Source organism: Phycodurus eques, chromosome 23, assembly GCF_024500275.1.
Source record: "Phycodurus eques isolate BA_2022a chromosome 23, UOR_Pequ_1.1, whole genome shotgun sequence".
Taxonomy (NCBI): domain Eukaryota; kingdom Metazoa; phylum Chordata; class Actinopteri; order Syngnathiformes; family Syngnathidae; genus Phycodurus; species Phycodurus eques.
In genome coordinates this window covers 3,751,695-3,773,928 of record NC_084547.1, presented here as the reverse complement: position 1 = coordinate 3,773,928, position 22,234 = coordinate 3,751,695, and the positions used below count along the sequence as shown (strand labels likewise).

General features: G+C 45.8%; 2 protein-coding genes across 4 annotated transcripts; one reads left to right on the top strand and one right to left on the bottom strand.

The window, feature by feature from the left end:
- Nucleotides 1-344: 344 nt before the first annotated feature.
- Nucleotides 345-3,071, top strand: hacd4 (3-hydroxyacyl-CoA dehydratase 4). The gene is made up of 7 exons (XM_061668989.1): nucleotides 345-448; nucleotides 968-1,074; nucleotides 1,300-1,427; nucleotides 1,498-1,607; nucleotides 1,715-1,821; nucleotides 2,413-2,538; nucleotides 2,606-3,071. Coding segments are annotated over exons 1-7 (663 nt in total). The 5' UTR covers nucleotides 345-446; the 3' UTR covers nucleotides 2,689-3,071.
- Nucleotides 751-21,913, bottom strand: focad (focadhesin). Of its 3 annotated transcripts, XM_061668983.1 has the most exons (45): nucleotides 21,878-21,913; nucleotides 19,983-20,041; nucleotides 19,554-19,628; nucleotides 19,083-19,237; nucleotides 18,916-19,014; nucleotides 17,667-17,768; nucleotides 17,364-17,589; nucleotides 16,870-17,079; nucleotides 16,702-16,789; nucleotides 16,169-16,362; nucleotides 14,674-14,934; nucleotides 13,741-13,845; nucleotides 13,491-13,592; nucleotides 13,271-13,398; nucleotides 13,046-13,172; nucleotides 12,229-12,363; nucleotides 11,860-11,910; nucleotides 11,680-11,763; nucleotides 11,196-11,328; nucleotides 10,935-11,123; nucleotides 10,669-10,790; nucleotides 10,488-10,580; nucleotides 10,275-10,363; nucleotides 10,129-10,170; nucleotides 9,948-10,056; nucleotides 9,756-9,872; nucleotides 8,337-8,575; nucleotides 8,086-8,175; nucleotides 7,869-8,016; nucleotides 6,976-7,095; nucleotides 6,720-6,842; nucleotides 6,570-6,647; nucleotides 6,414-6,485; nucleotides 5,886-5,988; nucleotides 5,730-5,810; nucleotides 5,482-5,610; nucleotides 5,297-5,412; nucleotides 4,254-4,514; nucleotides 4,106-4,195; nucleotides 3,837-4,014; nucleotides 3,643-3,740; nucleotides 3,199-3,450; nucleotides 3,045-3,120; nucleotides 2,895-2,974; nucleotides 751-1,651 (listed from the first exon to the last, which is right to left on the bottom strand). In XM_061668983.1, exons 2-44 carry the CDS (start codon nucleotides 20,034-20,036, stop codon nucleotides 2,901-2,903), a joined length of 5,418 nt encoding a protein of 1,805 aa, XP_061524967.1. In that variant the 5' UTR covers nucleotides 20,037-20,041; nucleotides 21,878-21,913; the 3' UTR covers nucleotides 751-1,651; nucleotides 2,895-2,900. The 3 variants fall into 3 exon arrangements, with proteins under 3 accessions (XP_061524967.1, XP_061524968.1, XP_061524969.1); XM_061668984.1 differs by lacking the exons at nucleotides 19,983-20,041; nucleotides 21,878-21,913 and having other exon boundaries at nucleotides 19,083-19,466; nucleotides 19,554-19,601; XM_061668985.1 differs by lacking the exons at nucleotides 751-1,651; nucleotides 2,895-2,974; nucleotides 3,045-3,120; ... (2 more) ...; nucleotides 3,837-4,014; nucleotides 4,106-4,195 and having other exon boundaries at nucleotides 4,503-4,558.
- Nucleotides 21,914-22,234: the final 321 nt, after the last annotated feature.

The window sequence follows — 22,234 nt, the reverse complement described above, 5'->3', positions numbered from 1 at the left end:
TCATTAAAGAAAGATACTAATATGAAAACAAAATAAAGGATTAGCACATTTGCACTTCATGGCTGAATGGTGACAATATATTCATTCACCAAAAGATTTAAAACTAAAAATTGAAGGTCAAAATTAGATATATATTTTTTCATTTCAATTCAATAAGAATAAGAAGAGGAATATTGCCCAATCATTCGAAACACAGTCAACGATGTATTTGAATTTGTCCCACTCAGGGTTTTCCAGTGGTTGATTGCAAGTCAAATGCTTGAAGAGCAATAACCAGCCGGAGGAAGTGCAGCTGAGCAAACGTTGCAGCGTTTTTCCTGCTTCCGCTGTTGAGGCGGCTGAAAAAACCCAAAACAAAAACGGTTAGGGGGGGCGGGGAGAGCAAATTAACTCTAAAATACAGCTTTTCCCCTATTTGCAAACAAGAGGAAGACTTTGAAGAGAGAATGTAAGTGAGCGACATTCATTCCATGAGCTTTTTGTGGCCTTTTGAGTTCAGACCGTTGAGTTATTGAGAAAGAATAGGATATATATCAACTATAAGTATACCACGGCTTGAATTTAACTCATTCCCCGACCGCACTCGTCATCGGCTTTCCCCATTGAAAAGACTGGAAACGCCATTCATCTGTTCCAGCCTGCCATAAAACACCAACACGATATCTTTTCATATAAAAGTAGCACTGTCGTATTGTGGTGTATGAAATCATACTGTAACAACATCAATTAAATGTAAAGACTTAGGGCATCATGATTTCTTGCTTTAATTCAATGGACATTGTGCTGCTCCTTCTGGCATATACTACGTACATCCAGTGCATACGAAATACACGTAGATTAGACAGTGGACCGTGACGGCGGCAGTTGCATTCATATTTTTCAATACGGCTCGTGCGGTATTTCAAATTCGTAAGTTGAGGAGCGAGTGCATTTTGTTGCCTTTTGTCATTTTAATTTTTACATGCAGGTTCAGTGTCAGGCTGGCCTACATTTTCTCCTACAACCTGTTCCAGTTCTGCGGACACACGTGGATACTGACGAACACGGTCGTCAGGTTTCTCACCTTCGGACAAGGTCAGCTCGACGGCGTTGAGGTTACACTCGTGGCAAACTTGGGTTGCCTCAGTTATGACGGTGAAGGCACATATATGTAGACTCAATAGTTTCTTCTTTTTTGTGGAGGCCAAGATCGATAGTTTCTTCTTTTTAGCAACACCAATTGTTGAATATGATGCCTGTGTTAGAACATGTAAGAACTATAATAAATCATTTTTTTTTTTTTTTTTTTTGCCTGTACAGATGCTCTAGTAGACACGTTTCACTCAGTCGGTTTCGTCATGAGTCTCTGCCAGCTGCTCTCTGTCTTGGAGCTTTTCCACATCGCCGACGGGATTGAGAAGGCCAGACTGCTCCCACGCCTCATCCAAGTACAAGAAATCACATCAGTCACCCAAACGTGGTTTGACAAGGCCTGAAAGTCACCATCTCTTCGTCCAGGTTTTGGAGAAAAACCTCCTCCTGATCATGCTCATCCTGGTGGACGAGGTTCAGAGCAAACCGGTCGTGTGCGCGCAGCTCTTCTTCTGGAACATCTTGGACTTGCTGAGGTGCACGCTGGCACACTACGAAAACATCCAGCCGTCAAACACATCTAAAAAAAATGTAAATAAAAAAAGGAAATGATGAACATGTGGTCATCTGGTTTTGGCCCCAGGTACCCCCATGAAGTTATGTGCTTGATGGACGCCCCCTCCGCTGCCATGCTGTGGGCCCGTTACACTCTGTGGATCCCCATATACATCCTGTCTGTTGTCACAGAAGGTGAGTGCCTCGCAATCGCTATGAGCAGCCCCATCGCCAGTTTCACTGATCGACACGAAATTTTGGAGACGTGTCTATCGTAACCGTTCGCGCGAAAAAGTCTCGGGGACCCATGCCTGAAACTGAACAGGAAGGCAGCCGTTTTGGTTTGGAGCAGCCACTTTGTGATGAATTCCAGGCCTTATAGTTGATTAGAATGTTGGAAAAACATTCACCCAGCAGGTTTGACCCGTAGCCGTTTTGTTTTAAAGCAGCCATTTTGGGTGATTTCTGGGGTTTGCACTTTGACAAACTTCCACTCTGGAATTCGCCCAAATGAAGCCCTGGTCAAGCAGACGGCTAACCTTCTTTGCCTATGCCATTTAATGTGGGTGAAGCTTAGCGTCATCGTTTTGAAGATTCATTCTGAAAAAGGGCGTCCTTTGCGATTACACCTTTAATTTCACTTGGACTACACACAGGGATTAGACAAAGGATTGTGTAAAAGGAATACAAACACACTAACTGCCATGATGCTCATTTTTATGACAATTCTGGAGTTCTGTATAAATGAGTCCAATCTTAAAAGAGGCCCAATTAATTTTCTTACAGGGTTCGCTATATTCCACGCGACGCATTTCGTGGAGCAAGAAGCGTCTAGCGTGGGGAATGCCACAGCTTCTGCGCCCATTTGCCGCCCGCTCGTTCTCACGGTCTCGCTGCCTCTCCTCGCTTCGGGTAAGACGTAGCTTTAATTGCTGTGAAAGTTGGGCGGGGAACAACAACGACAACAACATTTTCTCAGGAGCGTCGCTCACAGTGTGGCAGTCGCTGAAGGAGAGACGACAGCAGCTGGAGAGGTGGGCCAAGAAGATGAAGAGGGAATGACCAAATCATAAAAGATCCAAAACAAACCTGTGGTTCTGGGTTTTGAATCTTTTTCAAAAATAGTTTCGTAATATTTTTACTCATTACTTTATGACATCGTTGTACGAGTGTGCTGAATTGTCTTAATAGTGAGGACAAAGCGCATACGAGTACATGGACCTTAAGATGGACATCAGGGATGTGGAATAAATGCTCAAACCGCTTACCGTAGACTACCAGCCATACGCTCTGGTCCACACCGATTTCTTCTTGAACTCGGGGGAGCGCCGCAGGGCCAACAGAGCCGCTGAAAGGACAAGGAGGATCAGCTTCGAATCACAATTTCAATCAAATCAAATTCTGTGCGTTTTCCTCACCCCGGGCCGTGTCGATTGTTGTCGCCGACAGACTTTGTTCGGGTCCTTCCACGATGCTGAGAAGCCAGTCTATGAACTAAACCAGGCATACACACTTAACGTCACTGCTAAATGACAAGCCTCCAGGATAGGACGGTTTGCTAGCGGCACTGACCTTGGGCGACTGGCCGCTCCAGGGTTCTTTGTCGAGGAGCGGGGGCAAGCTGCGTGGCAATCCCAGCAGGCATCGCGGCAGAGCGTGCTCCGTCAGCGACTCCGCGCCGTACAGGGCGTGCGGGAGCGCCGCGGGCTTCGAGGCCGGTCGCCACGGGAACCAGCGGGCCCTGATCCCGAGCAGGAGGGGCACGGAGTGGTCGGCCCAGGAAACGACGGTGGCGGCGAAGACTTGGAACAGGAAGTCGGTGGCCTGCACAAAATAAGATAGGGAATCTTTTAAAAATTATTAAACATAAAAGGTGGACGGCCGAAGCAGACTCGTATGTCAAATTTTGGCACGCAAGACAAGTAAATCAATAAATAGATAAATAGGCCCAATGACGCCTCGTAAGTTAAGGCACTCATGCTGTACGTCGCAAACACGGTCAGACGTCCAACACACCAGTTTGGTGTTCCCGCACGTGACAATGGCGGCACCGTAGGCGACATTCCGGATGAGCCCCATCAACTCTAGCAGCCACTCCATTCGTTTTGAAACGCCTGCAACAAAAATTTCTATTTAAAGCTTGCGCTTGGTCGTTTTCCTGAAAAAAAAACAAAAAACAAAAAAAAAAAACCACATCTTTTTTGAGTGACCTGTATTGACACTGGCAGCCAGGCGACACTGGTAGAATGTCTGCAGGAGGATCCAGCCTACCCGGTGGCTCGGCCAACCGCGGAGCACGCTGGCGATGACGTCATTCAGACCCAGCAGGGGAATCCTGCCCCGGGATGCCAGGTAGGCCAAGACGAAGCAGGTTTTCTCCATCTGTGTCTAGAAAGCCATAACATTAAGTACAGTTTTTTTTATGTTGCAGCCTTATTCCAAAGTGAAATAAATCATACAGTCATTCATACGAGGATACCTCTGTGGCACTCGCGATGCGGTCAATCTCCGTATCAGACATCTCGGACAAACATTCGGCGACTCCCACATAGAATTCCACTTCACTATCCTAAAGCAGAGGAGCATTAATTCAGTATTTTTGGAAGGTGGCGAATGACACTTGGTACCTCTATCTGGTCGGGAAGGAGGGTGAAGATCTTCTCGGTGGCGGAACACAGGACGGTCCAGCATGCGCTGGGGGGGTTGGGCGCGGCCATGGCTTGGGCAAGGCCCCGCAGCAGAGAGCGTCGCAGGGAGAGACGCTGAGGTCCGAGGTCCTCCCGGAAGGTCCGCAGGCCCAGAGTGTCCACGAAGAACTGGAGCTTGTCTTCGGCGACATGTTTCATCCACGAGGACAGGCTCTCGTGCAAGAGGGCCCGTGTCTGATACTACATAATAGCAATGACTCACATTAGGTCAATTGGGCTATTACCTTTAGTAGAAAAAGAAAATTACTGATTAATCTCGACTCATATATTTGGTAAGTCATCAAATTGCTCGAGGATACAAAGAACACGACTGGAAAGCCACTGTTTCAAACACAGTTACAGTCAAGAGTTTTCAGAAATAAAGTCACAAATACGAACTGTAGCCCAACGAATGGCTAATTGACACATTCATAACAATACGGAGTAAAGAGCAATGTTTAGCTTGATTTTCTACAACTACAGTACCGTCGTTAAAAACATCACCGCAATGAATCCCGGGTTCCCATAATGCTTTTCGTTGACGACACTGCCCAGACTGTCAGTGTGAGGAATGGTGCTAAGGAACTCGCCTGTTCACACTATGTCCGCCGAGGCTGTTGTTAACGCCACACAAGCAGGGCGTGACAAATAGGCATGTGCTTGAGTTGTGTGTGTGGATGACGACCTCAAATGGACAAATAAAATACCTGCACCTCTTGAAAGTATCGCATATTGGCATTGAATTGCATATATCAAACCCGTACATTTGTATGATAAATTATAGGTCGCCTTCATCTATTGCAGGGAACGTAAACCCGGCGATAAACAAGGGTTTACTGTACATTTGCGTTTAATCTTTCCAAACATGTATTGAGATACACATTTTATTTGCTTGCTGTGAAAAGTTTGAGAACCACTCCAATACAATTTTAGGTTTGAAACGTAGATGCGCAGGTGTGCCTAATGGAAGTGTCCGTACTTACACTGAGACTGTACACAAGAGGAGAGGACAGCCAGGAACCCAGAAAGAGTGATGCACTCTGGGAATACTGAGCTTGAGCTGCAGCCAGCGCCACACATTGATGCTGAACCTCCTCACCTGTCAACACGGGTACAAAATATATTGGCGACCGATTTCAAACGTGCGGGACTTCAAGTCAGCAGTTACCAAAGCTGAGTCTCATCAGAGGGGACAAGATGGCGCTCCAGTTGACGGGCGGGTACTGGACGGCGGCTCCGACTGAGGCCAGAGGCTTCAGTGCGGTTTCCACCACACTCGGATGCGCAAACTCAGGACCTGCGTGTACATGATACATTTCAAACATTTGCATTCATCAGATTAAAGAATTGTTGAACTTCATTTAAATACTAAAATACAAATACTAATACAATGCTAACATAACTGAACGAGCAAACCTTTCTTTCCCGCCTCTGTGAGCAAATCCACGACGGCCCTGATGACGCTTTTCTCAGCGAGGTAACTAAAATCCTGAGGCACTGAAAGGACAACGGCAAAGGCATCATCACGTGTGCATTACGGTCCTCTCGACAACACGTTTGAGCTGCACCCACCTGCTGTGTGACTGTGACTGCTGAACACGTGCGACAAATGCAAGTGGCCCAGCAGGCAGGCACAGTTGGACTGCAAGCCAATCGCTCCTGAGAAGGTCACAATCTGACACGCACGGTTATACACACAGGGTGGGCAGGAGGTAGCGATACACTGTTTCAGTTAAGTTGCGAGGTGTGAATGTGAGTGCTTGTTTGTTCATATGTGCCGTGCGACAGCCTCTCGCTCAAAGTCAGCTGGGACAGACGACCCGAGTGAGGATAAGCGGTACGGAAAATGGATGGATGGATGGATGGATGTGTTCAAGATTGTGTACATGCGCGAGGCGTGCTGTTGATGCTTTGCCAATTATCTTCTTTTAAGATCCTCTCTGTTTTAAGTGCTTTGCCGCCATTTTGAGGCAATTACAAACATTTTTGAGGCAGGCGTCAATTATTTGTGCAAATTGACTTTATACCGAATTTTGGTCACCCTGTATATTAGTACAATATGCATGAGTAGCATCAATTGGATTATTCATGTGTTGTTACCTGCGAGACGGCCCGGATGACCTCGTTAAGTCGGCTCTGCTGATTGGAGGAAAGTTCCAGTTCGCTCTTGAGCTGGAATACGGAACCAAACGCACGCTCGCCCGGTGAATACGAAGAAAAGCATACGGATATGATGTCAAAATAATGGCGCTTCACCTGAATGAGGTAACTCTCGGATCCCACTAAGGCCACCAGTCCGTTAAGAGCGGCCAGGCGCTGCATGGTGGGACAACCCTGAAAACAGCAACATCAGTTTGACACACACACACAAAAAAAAAGGGATTAAAAAAACCCAAAATGCTGCACCTCCTTCAGTAAAATCTTAACCCAGGCAGCCAGCAGACGAGGTTGTAGGTCCTCCGCTTTGCCGTGGCCGCACAGTGACAGGCCGTGGACCACGAGGCCCAGTGCCATAGAGAAGCCTGGAGTCTAAACAAAAGAAAAATGAGAACACCATCCCACTTATTGCCCGTGGCCAGTGTTGGCAAAGTTCATTTTCTATGCCAACGAGTTAAAAGTTCCCGTCACGCTTTTTACAATACAATACAATTTGCAACGCGACCTGCTGGCTGTCCTCCGTCAAGGTGCGCAGAGTATCCACGACCTCGTCCGCCTTGCCGGGATCGATGACGCCGCAGCTAAAGGCCGAGACGCTGACGCACGCCACCGAGTACGCCAAAACCTGCATATAAGGATGTTAAGGGTGGATTTGAGCTGCATGGTTTAGTGCAGGTAAAACATGAAAAATATAGGTTTTTTTCATGTAGTTAAATAATTGGTTCCTTTATTTGGAGTAAGAAATACAGAAATGAAAGATTTTAACTCTGCATTTATCATTTTCTTATTTTATCCAATAATTGGTGCATTTATGAAGTGTAAAGTAATACAATAAAAAATAAAACACATTTTCACATATACATTTATGATTTTCATTAGGTTAAATAATTGCTTCATTTGTTTAGTGTAATAAAAAATACACTTAACTATTTTTATTTTATCACATAATTATGTAATTGAATGTAATATAATACAATAACAAATATTACAATGACCATTTTTAAGAATAGGTGTGTTTCATGCAAAAAAACATTTGGGCGATATGTTAAAATGAAAGCCTTCACATATTTCACTCTTTTATTTGATTAATTGGTTAGTTTATTTACTACCACTAATACAATAAATATAGTAAGCTGAAATATATATCCTATTTCTTACACATTTGACATTGTATTACCTAATTGGTTGATTAATTGTAATCAAATTAGTTAATAATGACGTAAAATTCGCATTTATGCACAGATGTGACACTTGAGTTTGCCCACTCCTGGAATATCAGACACAGGCATGAAATGAGAATTGTACACTTGGACCTGCAGTACAAATCTTAAGAGTCCCTCATTTGGATTTCTACTAGAAGTATGCTTCAAGCATTGTATGCTGTATGTTTTTCTTTACCTCCTGCAGCATGCGCCCCTGTCCGCCGCTATCCTGCAGGGCGCTTCGGAGTTTGTCCAGTGTTTGAGTGACACGGGCGTGTTGGTGTGTCTGCCCGTCACTGCAAAGCGCTGCAAGCAGCAGACCCAGACCCAACATGCAGCCGGTACTGAGGAAGGGGGAGAAAACCATGACTATAGTGGCGTCCCTTGTTGCGATCCCCAGATGGTGCACTAACTTGTACTCCGCGTCGGAGTCGAAAGAGCAAGCTTCCAGAGACAACAGAGCATCGAGGAGGAGGTCAGTGTCCTTCTGAGGGGTGACGTCACTGGGGGCGAAAAAAAAACCCGCCACCCCTCCAATTATTGTTGACGACATACAATTATGTATGTACGATAATAAAAACGTGCGATACGGTGAAGCTGCAAAGAATAAAGCGCGACACGGCGAGGGACGACGATAATTGGGAACATGGTGTACATTTGTTACCTGAGGCGCTGATGATGCAGGCCGGACAGAACCATGCCAAGAGCAAGGCCGGAGTGGAACTGAATAGCCTGAGAGCTGTCGGCGGCGGGCGACCCGGGCAGGCCGGACTGCAGCGCGGACACGACCTGGTTCAGACTGTCTTGATGCCACAGAACCAGCGCCGGCACCAGCAGGGACAGCGCCAGACTGGCGCAGGAACGGGCGATGGCGCTCGCAGTGTTCTCACCCGAATAGGAGCGCTGAGGAGGAGGACCACAAATATACAGTGGATAGAAAAGGTCTACACACCCCTGTTCAAAGGCCAGTTTGCGATATGCATCTATGAAAAAATAAATAAAAATAATACCAATACAAATCATTTTGTCTTGGTTTTTCCTAGCCTACAACCTGTCCAATTCAATTAGTGGTGCAACGATTAATCAACAACTCATCAATTATTAAATTAACCGATAACAATTTTGGATAATTGATTCATCACTTAGAGACATTTTTTAACCTAAATTGCCCAAACCCTTGCCATTTCAGCCTCTCAATAGTAACTATTAATAGTTATATTTATTATAACAATAAAGCAGGCTGATTACCTTACTCTTCAAAATAAGATATTTGCAAACATCTTTTATTTTGGAAAATAACTGACAACATTTTTGCTTATTTTCTGACGTCACTGACCAAACCGCTAACTGAATGATAATCAATTTATGTTTGGACATTATCTACACTGTCACTTTGTCCTGCTTTTGAATAAAGAGATGGACAATTTTTGCAATGGAAAAAGTGTTTCTTTTCATCCGATTGATCGATTAACTAAAAAAATAAAATGAAATTAAAAAAAATCAACGGATTAATTGATTATTTAAATAATCGTTAGTTGCAATCCTAAAGTCAATTGCTTTAAGGAAGAATAAACCCCTAAAATAATGTGGTTGCACAAATGTGCACACCCTCGTACAACTGAGATGTTGATGTGTTCAGAATTAACCAATCACATTCAAACTCATGTTAAATGGGAGTCAGCACACACCTGACCCCATTTGAAAGTACCTCTGATTAATCCCAACTAAAGTTCAGCTGTTCTTTTAGTCTTTTCTTGACAGATTTTTCTTTCTAGCAGCCGCTTGAAGGTTTTGTGCTAACATTGACCGCATTTTGGAACAATTCATAATTCATTTAACCTTGTCTAAGGCCCCAGTTCCAGCTGAAGACGGACAGCTTTTGGTGATGAGCATTGTTGTGTGTGCCCAAAAAAATTCAACCTTGTTTTCTTCAGACTACAACACGACTCATTTCGCAAATCTCTTTCGGAGATTTTGTCATTTTGAAGTTTGCTGCTGCCATCTAGCCAAGGAGTGGCTGCAGCTGACTTTTTTGCAAACAACACAAAGCGATAAAGGTTGGGGAAAGACCGGCAAAACTTACATGCAGGTACCATGGAAACACTTGTCTTTTGGCCTTGTAGCTGCTGCTGATGATGCTGAGCAGAGTGTCAAGCACCATCGCCAACCAGCTGCTTGTGGGCACAAACTCTGGTCCAACCTGAAAGCAAGAAAGTCATTCTGTAAAGCATTTTACACACAATCCTGCCTTAAAAACAGATTCACAATGTCTTACTCGGAGGCCGGCGTCGTCGTCGGCAGGCAGGTTGCGTTCATATTTAGCCAGGACGGCAGCCAGGGCACTCAGAGCCAGTACGGAGTTTCCTTGAATAACAGGACTGTCCCTGAACGGCACGTACGCACGTTAGCCTCGAAAGAGTTGCAATGACACCTCGAGAATTGTGGCTTCCACTCACTTTGTTGCACTTTTGATGGTATTTGTTAAGTGATCTCTGGCCCTGAGAACAAATGAGGGAAAACAGCGAGAGGCGAGACGCAATGATTTTTAACGGCAGAAATTTAAATCGCTCGTACACGTGAGAGAACCGGGTGTGATGCTCACCACAGCCAGGCACAGTGTTGTTTGTACTGCAGCTCTTCTGGGTCTTCTTGGTCTTTTTTGCGCTGCATTTCCAGATCAGCACGTCGACCCTGAATGCAAAAAGGAAAAAAAAAAGGGGGGCTTGTACCTTTAAAAGGGGACATTTTATGGTACATTGCATACCTTTCCGAAAAATGTGTCCGGAAGCGAGCATAAGATATCAGAAGAACCCACCTCGAGGACTGCATGGAAAGTGCGATTCATGAAACCGCGCCACGCCTGAGGCAGGAGCAGCGCGCGGTGCCATTCGGATGGCTGAATGTTCACCTGCAGAACATATAACAACGTGAGGCTTTTTATTTTTTTCCCCCTCGACAAAGCGACAAAAAAAGAAACAAGGGGCGCATGCGAGTACTTCGTGAACGAGGGCGGTCATGGTTTGCTGATAGCTTCGGCTGCGGCTGAGCAGGTGGCGGAGGATGGGGCGGCCCTCGCGATCCGTCTGCTGCGGTAGATCATAGCACAGCAACAGGCCAGCTGCAACACACAAGAAAGACAAGTGCCAATATATAAATAATAAGAACCGGGACAAGACCTTGTTGGCAGCAGCACTGTTCCGAGTCCGCATCTGGGATCTGGCTTTAAGTTCCGCAAACAAATGACAGTTCCCAATTTCATCACCTGCTAGTCCTTGCTTGAGCCCCGGCTGCTTGTTCTTCTCGTAGGACTTCAGCATGAACGCTGGGATTCCCGCCATAGTTTTACCCTGGTCCGAACGCAGGCCGGCCCCCCGCAGGGCGGAAAAGTACACCCCCCTCGGCATCTGGCTCATCTCCTGCTTGACCAGTGAAGTCAGGAAGAGCTCCAAGCCTGCGCAGTGCCACAAATGCCATAGATGAAGCAGTTTTAGAGCAAAAGGCAAGACGCCGTGTATTCATTTACCTGGTAGAGCAGGCGAGGGGGTGAGAGTCAGCAACTTTACATACGACGAACCCATGACTGACAGGTCTTTCTCTTCCTCCTCCCCAGACTGCTCGTCGTCCTCGAGCTCAGGCGGCTCCACAACAGGCCTGGCCTACAACAGCGAACACAGTGAGAAACCAAGGAGATGAAAAAGCGCGCCGACAGTTGTTGTGCCCATTGTTCTTCCGGCCTTCAACCCCTCTATCCCTCTGCTCTATCTCTGCATCGCAACCCAACCAGCCGCGACAGACGGTCGCCCCACAGAGTCTGGGTTCCGTTCGGGGATTCTTCCTCAGAGGTAGTTTGTTTCTGGCCTCCGTTGCCAATGCTTCCTTATTTGGGGTTCAATTGCTTTTTTGTAATGTATGAGGAGTGGGGTTTTTGACTTGCTCAATGTGTAAAGCGCCTTGAGATAACATCTGTTGTGAATTGCCACCATAAAAATTAAATAGACTTGACTTACTGCCTCGGGGAGATGATTTATCGTGTGAACCGCTTCCGGGAAGTCTGCCAAGGCCTGAAAACAACAGCTGGCCACCTCTGGATCCTGTTGCCGAACATTAAAAAAAATAAACAATCAACCAATAAATAGGGTCATTGGCACAGCATTCACAATATCAGACTGTGCCAGTGTGTTTTCTACCTTGTTCACAGCATAACTCCAGAGAAGGCTGACCGCTTCCTCCTTTAGTTTCTATGAAAAAAAGAAGAACGTGTTAAGCATACAGTGGTCCCCTAATTAATCGTTTATGCCCCCACCATAGATACACACACACACACACACACATTAACACACGCGTATAAATATCCGATAGCTTGAACCCAAACTTGCTATAATTTTGTTCAAGCCATCACGGCAACCTGTGCGAGAAACGCAGTTGTGACCTTAATTTCGGTCGACAGCAGAGGGCGCTATTGCCCAACATGGCGGCCCCTCTTTAATTCTTATTCCGCGAATGTTGTTTTTTTTTTTTTTTTTTAATTTGCATGCATGCATCTCTTCAGCAGGCACCTCATACTCCTCAGACATGACGGCGAGTTGCGGAACCAGAGCCAGAAGCTGAGAGATGGTCTTGACCATCAGTGGACGGGAGTCGCACCTCAGTTCCGGTCCGAGACTTCTCCATGTCGACACGATGTCCACGACCTGCAAAAACACATTGAACATCAAAGACACATGACTATTTAAGTTTTGGTTTACCTTTGATGGGGATATATTCCGGAAAATTGACTTAATGTAGTGCTTGTGGGTCTCTGGAGTGTGTACGTTTTAACAATACTGTATAATTCAATATGTGCTTCTGATTTGCTGTCAATATGCATATAATGCATTTTTATTTTTTTGCTTTGTCTTGTATGCAAATAATTAACATACAAGTGAGCTTCCGGCTCTCTACCACCAGATGGTAGCAGCAAACTTCATAAAGTACAGGAAACTGTTGTTTTGTATTTTTGTGCTAGCATTTTCAGTTTTTTTGTCAATTCTTTCAGATAGAAAATAGAGCTACAGAAAAAGAAAGATGCCCATTGTGCGTGCTTCAAGCTGTTTGTTGCCACTTCCAGTTCAAGTTCACTATAAAACTACACACAAAACAAAGAAAATTACATGTTGTGTATTTAAGTAAACCACATAAGTCTTACAAAAGTCAGCTAGCTTAGTGCTAATGGATAATTTGAAATGCCATAGACATGCTTACAAAATGAGCATCAATACCATGGTAGTTCTAAACCTTTTAACTGATATTTAAACACAAATGGTGCAGCAAAATGTATATGCAACGCATATAATGATACACAAAGGTATATAGTATTCAGGTTTCAACGCCAACCTCCGCACGGCACAGCTCCTGTAGTCCTTGCAGGGCGAGCACCGCAGGGGTCACCTGGTCGGGTCTGACGCATTGCTTCAGAGTCAACGCGATGGCGGCCAACATGTCACTTCCGTGCTGGTAAGGCCTGGCACGTACACAGACGTCAACACGCACGCACAGTCAGGTTACAACGAGGCGTACCAAACTATGAGATTGAGCCAGTCACGACGCGAGTGGTCAGACCTCTCTCGGCAGATGTCTCGAAGACAGGCCGCTCGGCCCAGCACCTGCTCCCACTGGGTTTCCCTCCCCATCACCGCCCTGTTGTCCTGCTGAGCCAGCAGACGCTGCAGCTCGGGGTAAACGCGGTCCTGGTGCAAAAGAAAAAAAAAAAAAAAAAAAAAGATCAATAACACTGATGGAGGAATTAGTCAAAGGGTCTGTATTTGTTGAGGTGGCCCACCTGTTTTTTCCAAAGAGCGGTCGTGAGCCGCATGGCCGCTGCTTTGAGTTTAAGGTTGCTGGCCAGCATGCTGAGAGTCTGCAGCACCGTGGGTACACACAGCTGCAACGCAAATACTGGTTGTGGGATGGAACTGTATTTAGGTAGAATTTTTTTTTTTAGCTATCGATACAGTGAGTTTACGACTTTTACCAGTCTTTTTTTTTTTTTTAATTATTATTACAAGTATCTGTTCATCTACTTAAGATACCTTGTGGGTCCCAAGGTTTGGCAGGCAGTCGAGCACTGCGTTACACAGGAGTGGATTCTTTTCTTTCCCCAGCTTGAACAGCAGCACTGGAAGAAGGGATGGCACCTACAATGCAGACGTTATCGTTTAAATAACAAAATCAGATTGGTTGGTGAGCGAGATGATGCATTAAAAACTGACAAGCAAATCTTAACAGTAAATCGCCAGGCGGTCCAGTGAAAAGTGCTACCCAGTGGAAGAAAACCCAGGTCTCAGTCGGGTCATGGGTCCCCCATCAGGATAATGACACAAAACATAGATGCAGTCTGAAAAAGGAACCCCTTCTTTCTGTCTTTATAACAGAAGGGCACCGACAATTTTCTTTGTATGCAGACATGAGGTGGTGGGCTAGGCTGAGGAGAACAATCCAATTTGTCAACAGGCTTCTTCCACCACATAAATGCCCAGTGCAAGTGGCACCGTGGGAGCAATTAGAACAGCGGGGGAATCCTCTTAACGAGCAGCCTTGGCACCGCATGTTATTTCACATCATTGTCTGGAGCTGGAGGACTCACATTGCAGTCCCACAGGCTCAGAAGGAAGTCTGTCAGCAGCAGAAAGCCCAGAGAATTCAGGGGTGTCAAACTCAATATTTAATGAATAATCACGGCAATGCGCATGTTTCCCTTCTCTGCAGAAATGTAGCGTGAAAGTCTATCATATGAAAACAAACTTACATTTTGCTTAAACACTGAATCTGGAATAAACAAACTTTAATGTCATAAATACGAGAAATCTAATTTCACAATCCCATCCATTCTTTGATCATCCAAAACAAATGAAAATACAGATTTTGAAATGTAAACAGGCAAGACTTGTCAAATCTGGCGACTTAAGTCTGACTCGAGTCAAGTCTTTAGGCTCGGGTCCCAGGTCTTCAAGCTGGTCACTAACCTGGTGGGCGTCGGCGGCCGCAATGGCCCGTACGGCGTCCAAAGCCAACCGGCAGACGTCGTCCGGACCAGTGAGGAGGAGGTGGGTGACGATGAGGGCGAGGGAGCTCGGCAGGCGCTGCTTTGACGACAGGGCCGAGGTGAGCGAGAGGAGCCAGTCGACGGCCGCCGATGGGTGATCGACCGCTTGACGCAGTGTGGACACGGCCGCTCTCAGTTCGCTGGACCAGGGAGTGAGAAGAAGTGACTCTGGTAGACGAGACTGACAACATGGAGAGGGACATTTTCATCTCAGTATGGGAGAGCTTTTCCAACTAACGAATTTTTGTGTTACAACAATCATTTGAGTTACGACCACGAGATGGCAGCAGCGAACTACGCAACATTAAAAAAGAAGCCACGTGTGCTTGCTTCAAGCTTTTGACACTCCCAGATCACGTTCAATGTAAAACTAAACATAAAGCAAAGACAATCCCATCTTGTGTATTTAACCAAACCACATAAGTGTCTAAAAAAAAAAAAAAAGTCCGCTAGCTTAATGTTAACACACACTGCAAAATACCCTAGACGGACTAACAAAATTAGCATCGATGTTGTGGTAGTTATTAACCATTAAACAACAGATATTTGAACACAAACAGTGTAGCAACAAAGGCAGACAGATAATAAAAAAATATCGCAGGCATATATTCTTTACGCTCTGAAGAAAGAAAAAAAAAACATTGATACTACTGCGGCGGAATGGTGGACGACTAGTTAGACCATCTGCCTCACAGTTCTGAGGACCAGGGTTCAAATCCCGGCCCCCCCTGTGTGGAGTTTGCATGTTCTCCCCGTGCCTGCGTGGGTTTTCTCCGGGCACTCCGGTTTCCTCCTACATCCCAAAAATATGGGTGCTGGGTTGATTGAAGACTCTTAATTGCCCTTAGGAGTGAATCTGTGCGCAAATGGTTGTTTGTTTCTATGTTCCCTGCGATTGGCTGGCGAACAGTTCAGGGTGTACCCCGCGTCTCGCCCGAAGATTTCTGGGATAGGCTCCAGCACGCCCGCGACCCCAGTGAGGATAAGCGGAACGGAAGATGAATGAATGAATGAATGATACTACCGCTATTCACCATCAAATCTACGTGTAAATGTACAATATGTATTATAGTGCCCTCCTGTGGCCGAAACATGCACAACACAATTGACTGAATTAAAGCATGGAATCATATGAAAATATGAACGAGTGTGGCATAACGGCAAAAAGATGACTGAAGATTAAGTTCAGTGAAGGTGAAATAAAAAAAAACAAAATTCTTTACATTCTATTTATGTCATTATTTTGAATTTGTATACAGTACAGTAGCTGTAGATTGCTATTTTTCTTGTTACTTGTTTCTTATAACAACATGTTACAACATTTTTTGTTCAGTGTTTTTTCGGGGCGCCGGAAGGAATTAACGGCATTCCCGTTCAATGAGTTCAACTTGTAAGTCAAGCTACCACCACTGTACCTGCTGGAGTCTCGCGGTCTGCCTACTGACGCTGCTGAGCACGCTCTGAGCCAATTTCCGGTTGAGGTTGTGTGTGCGGCGCTCCGCAAGTGGCTCAGTGAGATCTGAACAGGACAGGAGCTGCAGCACGGGAAGAACCAGGACGGGACTCAACCACTGCGACAGCTCAGTGTGCTCGGGCACTAAAGTTAGCACTTGAAAGTGGACAGAAGGTTGGGGAAATGTGCAAAAATACAATGTTAGGAGCGAGAAGATGCAGATAAGGTTTTTTTTTTTTTTTTTTTTTTAAATATACAATGTTTAATTCCCTTTATGTGTTAGTTTTACAGTCAACAACTTGGAGTCTGAAGGTTGTGGCTAAAAAAAGCATGTCTTCTTCAACACATTCACTGCCATTGACGGATTGAAAAGTCAAATATCCATGTTAACTGGGAAGGCTGGCAAACTGGGAAGGATGGCAGTGAATGACGTAATCACATATATTTAAATACATTTATTTTTTTACATTCATGGAGGGTTTTTTTTTTTTTTACCTAGACTGAGTAGGCTACTCTGCTGTGCTGCGGGGGCCTCGAAAAGTAGCAAGGCTAGACCCATTAACAGCTCATCCAAAGACAGCTCCTACAAACGAATGCGTTACGATTAGTAGACACAAAAAGGCACACGAATAACAATTAAACGTACAAGTCGTACTGGCTGACCTGCGGGCAAGTCGGGATGAACTGCGTCATCAAGCCGACGAGAGGCCGACAGTCTCCGTTGAAGCTGAGGCAACGCTGAGAGGCGCAGAGCAGCTGGAGCAGGAGACGCCCTCTCTCGCTCGTCCACGGCTCTTCGCGCTTCTTGGACAGACTGGGAAGCAGAGCGCGGATGAACCAGTGCAGCTCCAGCACCGCCTCCACACAGTCCACCTGCCATTACAAATATTCCAATAACCAGGGTATCGTCCTGCATCTAAAACTTGGAGACGGACATTATCAAAACTGTTATAACCTAGTTGGGGTGTCATTTTTAACTGCTATTGCGGTATCATGGTAGTAACAGTTTGAGATTCCGCCTAAAACCGTCCAAGAAGCGAAGGACAGATTTTCTTAACTGCCTTAAAGTACGACCTCAGCCAAAATTTGAGCCAGGAAAAAAGCCTGATAACACAAAGTACTCATTTGTTTGTCAGCGACACTTGGCTCTTATTTACCGGCATGCGCGGCACCAGCTGGCAGAGGCACCGGAGCAGGCTGTCGGACACCGGCGAGTTCTCATCCTGCTCCTTGTTCTGAGGGACGGGTGCGCCGACCGGATCTGTGGGAAGCAACGTCCGGAGGAGACCCTGTCGGAGGAGGCTGTGCTCAGGCCGCCTCTCTGGTTGGCAGTAGAGGTAGCGTAGGAAGGGGACCAGCATGGCGACGTAGGCGGGCTCGTTTCTGCTTCATCACAGACAACATCAGAGCCGGTACTGCCTGCTACAACAGACTTGGGGCGGGATGTTCAAGGTGCTTGCCTGTCAACAGCCAGCTGAACAAAGTCATCCATCACCGAGAGAATGGCAGTCCAGCAATCCGGACGGTTCTCCAGTGCTGTTATGTATGGGTGGGGACTACTCCTATGTAAATGTAAAAGAAACCTTTTTAAATTGTGGGGAAAAAAATGCATCATGTCTCCTTTAAGTTGTTGAGAAAATGGATGATTTTTTTTTTTTTTCCCCCCATACAACTGTCGTGTTTTTACCTCTTGTTAACCATCATGAATGTGCAAGCCCATCAAGTCCAGACTAAACACTTGCGGTCAAATCCAAGGTGAAATCTTTGGGGTCACCCCCCCCCCGGCGTCACCCCCCCCTGCAGGCCCACTTAACTAACCTTTGGTCCCATCAATCCACATGGAAAGAAGTTCAGTGACCGAGACCGACTTACCTCCCTCCACTTTGCACTCTTTCTCTGCCATTTTAGCACGCGAATGACCTGGGCGACCATCTCAAACCCTTCTCCGGTCGCCCCCTGTCTCTCATCACTCATCAACCTGGCAGCTATCATCCATCAGCCTCTCACACCATTCCCAAACATGACAATTAACCCCCGTTCACTGCAAATCTGCGCTATAGAGACCACACGAAATACATTTCTCAATAGTTTTACCCCTTCCACACAGTTATATCATTTATGTAACATGGGTTCATGATTGTGTACATTCGAGATGCATGGTGTTGATGCTTTGCTGATTATTCTTTGTCTGTGTTGTTATGGACCAGAGTACAAAAAAAAGGGGGGTGTCAATTATTCACAGATTGTCGCTATTCACGTCACTGTTCGGTCCCACTGTATACTGTGAAAACCTATAAAACCAATCGCCATAAACCGCAGATTTCCATGATATAGCGGGAATGCGAACTATGAACCGTGCGATGTAGCAGGGGAACACAGTGCTTTGCTTCCTTGAAGAGACTCCATGTCAAATCCTTTAACATTCTGATAAAGATTTCACTGCTGTGTCCCTAGGCAGTGTAAACCAGATGGATTAGGAGTATTTTGGGAACGCCAGATTGGGCCAGACTAACTCCTGCCAAGGGCCCCAGGTTACTATTTGCAGATTGGGCAGGACACCGACGAGTAGACGCTCTTGGGAAGCTTCATTAAATTACAATTGCATTAACAAAGCTAAAATCGTGAAATTGGCATGGCACAAATGATATTTCACAGCACGTTAACGTGTCACGGCACAGTGGTCGGGAATCGCTGCTGTACACGACTGACCTGATGCCGTAAGGACAAGTGAAGTGTTTTTCCCGGTCTCGGCGGTCCGCTTGCATCTGTAGCAGCAGCCCCACGACTTTAACCAGCCCCTGGCCATTCCTGAGGACGGTTTGAGTCAAAACCAGCGCACACGGACGAAATGGCGAGGCATGAATACGTTTTTGTACCTCGCAGACGGCAGTAGGTTGAGGACGCCGTTAAGGACTTGGTGCAGGTCGGCGTGGCCTTGATCCACCAGCAGCACGACGGCGTCGCAGCAGGCCGAGCGCACCGGAGCGCAGTCGCTGCAGCACTGCTCCCACAGAGTCTCCAGCGCAGAGCCCTGACACAATAACCACTTCAGCTCCCGTCCACCCATCCATCCATTTTCTACACCGCTGAGCCTGTTCAGGGTCGGCAGCAGAACTGCAACCTACCCTCAGGTGACTTGAGGCAAAAGGCGGACTACATACACCCTTAACTGGCCGCTAATCACAGGGGACACACCGAGACAGATAACCATTTACACTCACTTTCACACCATCACAGAGAAGGTACGAAACCCAGGCTGCCTGCACCGAAGGCAGGCAAGTGTATCACTGACGACACCGTCGGTGACTTGACGACAACAACAGCAAATGTATTTTGGAGGAATTCACCTGTGTGGATGAATGGCTGATCTGTCCACTCTGGCCTTTCTCTTTAAGCACCGCAGCAACAAGCCTTCTCACCGCCTGCAAAACCAGAAATTAACGTTCGAGGACGAGGACATGTCTATTTGATCCCCTCCGAAATTTGTGAGTGTGCTCACTTACAAAGAAATGAACAGTTTGAAAGTTACAATTTCAACAGGGGATCAAATCATTATACAGTAGAGCCCCGCATATTTGCGGCTTGGCACTTGTTGTTTTTTTGGGGCAATATATCGCCACTTATTCAATATTTTTGGGGCATTAAAAAGGATTTTTCCCCCCCAATGTACGTCAATTATTTGTACATTTTTGTTATTCGTGGTTGGGCCTGTTCCCTAGTCCCCGTGAAAGGTGATGTTCTCCTGTACCCCCGCTGTCCACGCATTTGCAGCTCACCTGGGCTTGTATGATGGTGCTCGGGAAGTCAAGTTGCACCTTTAAGGCCTCCATCGTGCCTATGAAAGCAGTAGAATTCAGTCAGCAACTTAATATGTTTCAGCAGAGTCGAGGGGCGGGGTCTTGGCCCCACACTCCCATTTAAAACACGAGTATCAGGTGTCAGCCTGTGAAAGACAAGTGATGCGGCCACCTGTCGCCGCACACAAGGATTCTGAGGACGGCAGCGCTCTGAGGTATCCAACGTCGAGGCCTTTGAAAGACGATCCCTGTCTCGTGTAGTCACGTTATCAGCCTGCGGCCGTGACATAATTCATCATTCCATTATTCACGTCAACAGGATGACGGGCCCACCTCAGCTCGTCTCACCAGGCTTGACATGGCCTGACTCATAGACCAATCTACAGGGATCTAAATGTACAGCAATTAGAAGTTAACAATGCTGTATCTGTTTTCGCCACAACAACAAAAAAGGTTTGCTTGCAGCAGCCAGCAGGCGTAAGCTGATATAATGGTTTAACATTACTAGAAACAAGCCTGAGCCCAGCACCCACCCAAAACCCAGCGAACCCACCCACCCCCCACCCCTCCAACTGTTATCTATGTGATAAGCCAGTGTGCTCTACTGTCCCGCAGCAGTGCGCCGTCCCCCTGGCTCTCACCGCCGAGCTGTTTGACAAGCGACATGAGCAGGTAAGTTGGCTGCACCTGCTGCAAAATAACACACCGTAGAGAATGGGACGGATTTCAAAAGCTCCTTTTTGTACTGTCATGTCAAAATCAACATCTGCTAAGCTGGGCAAGGTGCTCAAGGTTCATTCTGCCATCAGAACATGTGTCCCCGGGTGTTTTCGATTTGCAATATAATTCAGCAAAGCCTCTAAACTTTTGCGCCGCAACGTGTTCGAGCACTTTCTGCTGCATATTTTCCATACTGCCGAACAATATGGACCTGCAACTGCAAAGGTCTGCAGTAATGACAGAAGGGAGGACAATGCTGCAACACTTGTTGAGCCAACAGAGCTTTAGAAAGACCAGCGAGGCTTTTGCTACACACACGCCCAACACACAACACGGGAGTCCCAGCGGCCTTTCAGGTGCCACAACAGGCCTCTCCACAGAAATATTATTGGACCTGTTGTCGTTCAATAAGGGACAAATCCATCTCCAATCATACTATTCATTTTTCCATGGATGAAAGCTTAGACCAATTAAATCCATTGACAGAAAACAGCTCTAGATAAATTATGATTTCCAAGCTAAACTACACACAAATATTCTATGCGTCACGTTCCATGAACACAGGTTTCTTCATTTTTGTGTGCTTTATCATTAATTAGCACAATGGGGCACATACAGTACACATTAAAAAGTTTGAAATGAGAGGGTGAATGAAAGAGGTTTGCAGAACAATCAAATAAAAACAGACGCTTAAACCAGTGACGAAGTAAAGTGTATTGTATGTTCTAACAAATATTGTTTCCAGTGGCCGTTCGTGTAGAATAAAAGAAAGCTGACAAACAAATGTTTCAACAATGGCCTCATTTCTTAATGGAGTTCTGCCATATAACTTCACTATAACATTAACTCAATCGGGGCACTGGTCCAATTGAGCACTCAACTTAATTGGATCTATTCGAACATTTGTATTGTATATTTAAATGTATTTTTATATTTATCTGGTGATGACAGTTGTGCCTAATACTGTAGCCATGGAAGGCTAACCTGCTAATAGCTACACATCACTATCGACGGGATTCTAATCGGCCAATCAAGTCGTGCAAAATATTAGCTATGTTCATGAGACACATAAGGTAGCACGTTAAGTAATGTTATTGAGAGCATCGTTATTAGTGAAATAAAATTTCATACTTTGAGCGTTTTATAAACTTTACCTCGTTCACAGATTCGCTACAGCATGGAAGTACGGCGAGCACCACGAGCCAAAAGTTACGCAAATTCAGACGCGCGCAGTTCACCTGTGTGTTCAATTCTTACTTGTGTGTAAATTATATTATGTTATGTTACAACCATTGTCTTAAATATCCCATTTCAGGTCATTCAAATAATGTTCATCACTCATAAATGACTGCTTCAATTTAATTTTAGGTGACAAAAGCGTTCAGTCCATTTAACCAGTGGGCCATGAAGGTAGCGTCAAATACTTCTTTCCTTCTTGTTCTCCCATTGGTTATCCCTTCGCGTGCGCGCTTCCAACATTGGGCAGCGCATGCGCTCTGCCGATCAGTCAG

Excerpts from the sequence above, each read along its gene's own strand:
- focad (XM_061668983.1), bottom strand. The coding sequence starts at position 20,036 with ATGGAGGCCTTAAAGGTGCAACTTGACTTCCCGAGCACCATCATACAA. Across the intron at positions 10,791-10,934 it reads GCTCAAGCAAGGACTAGCAG|CTGGCCTGTTGCTGTGCTAT; the intron begins GTGATGAAATTG and ends TGTGTGTTGCAG. Across the intron at positions 4,515-5,296 it reads CTCTTGTGTACAGTCTCAGT|TATCAGACACGGGCCCTCTT; the intron begins GTAAGTACGGAC and ends GCTATTATGTAG.
- hacd4 (XM_061668989.1), top strand. Across the intron at positions 1,428-1,497 it reads TGCTCCCACGCCTCATCCAA|GTTTTGGAGAAAAACCTCCT; the intron begins GTACAAGAAATC and ends CTCTTCGTCCAG. Across the intron at positions 1,822-2,412 it reads CCTGTCTGTTGTCACAGAAG|GGTTCGCTATATTCCACGCG; the intron begins GTGAGTGCCTCG and ends ATTTTCTTACAG.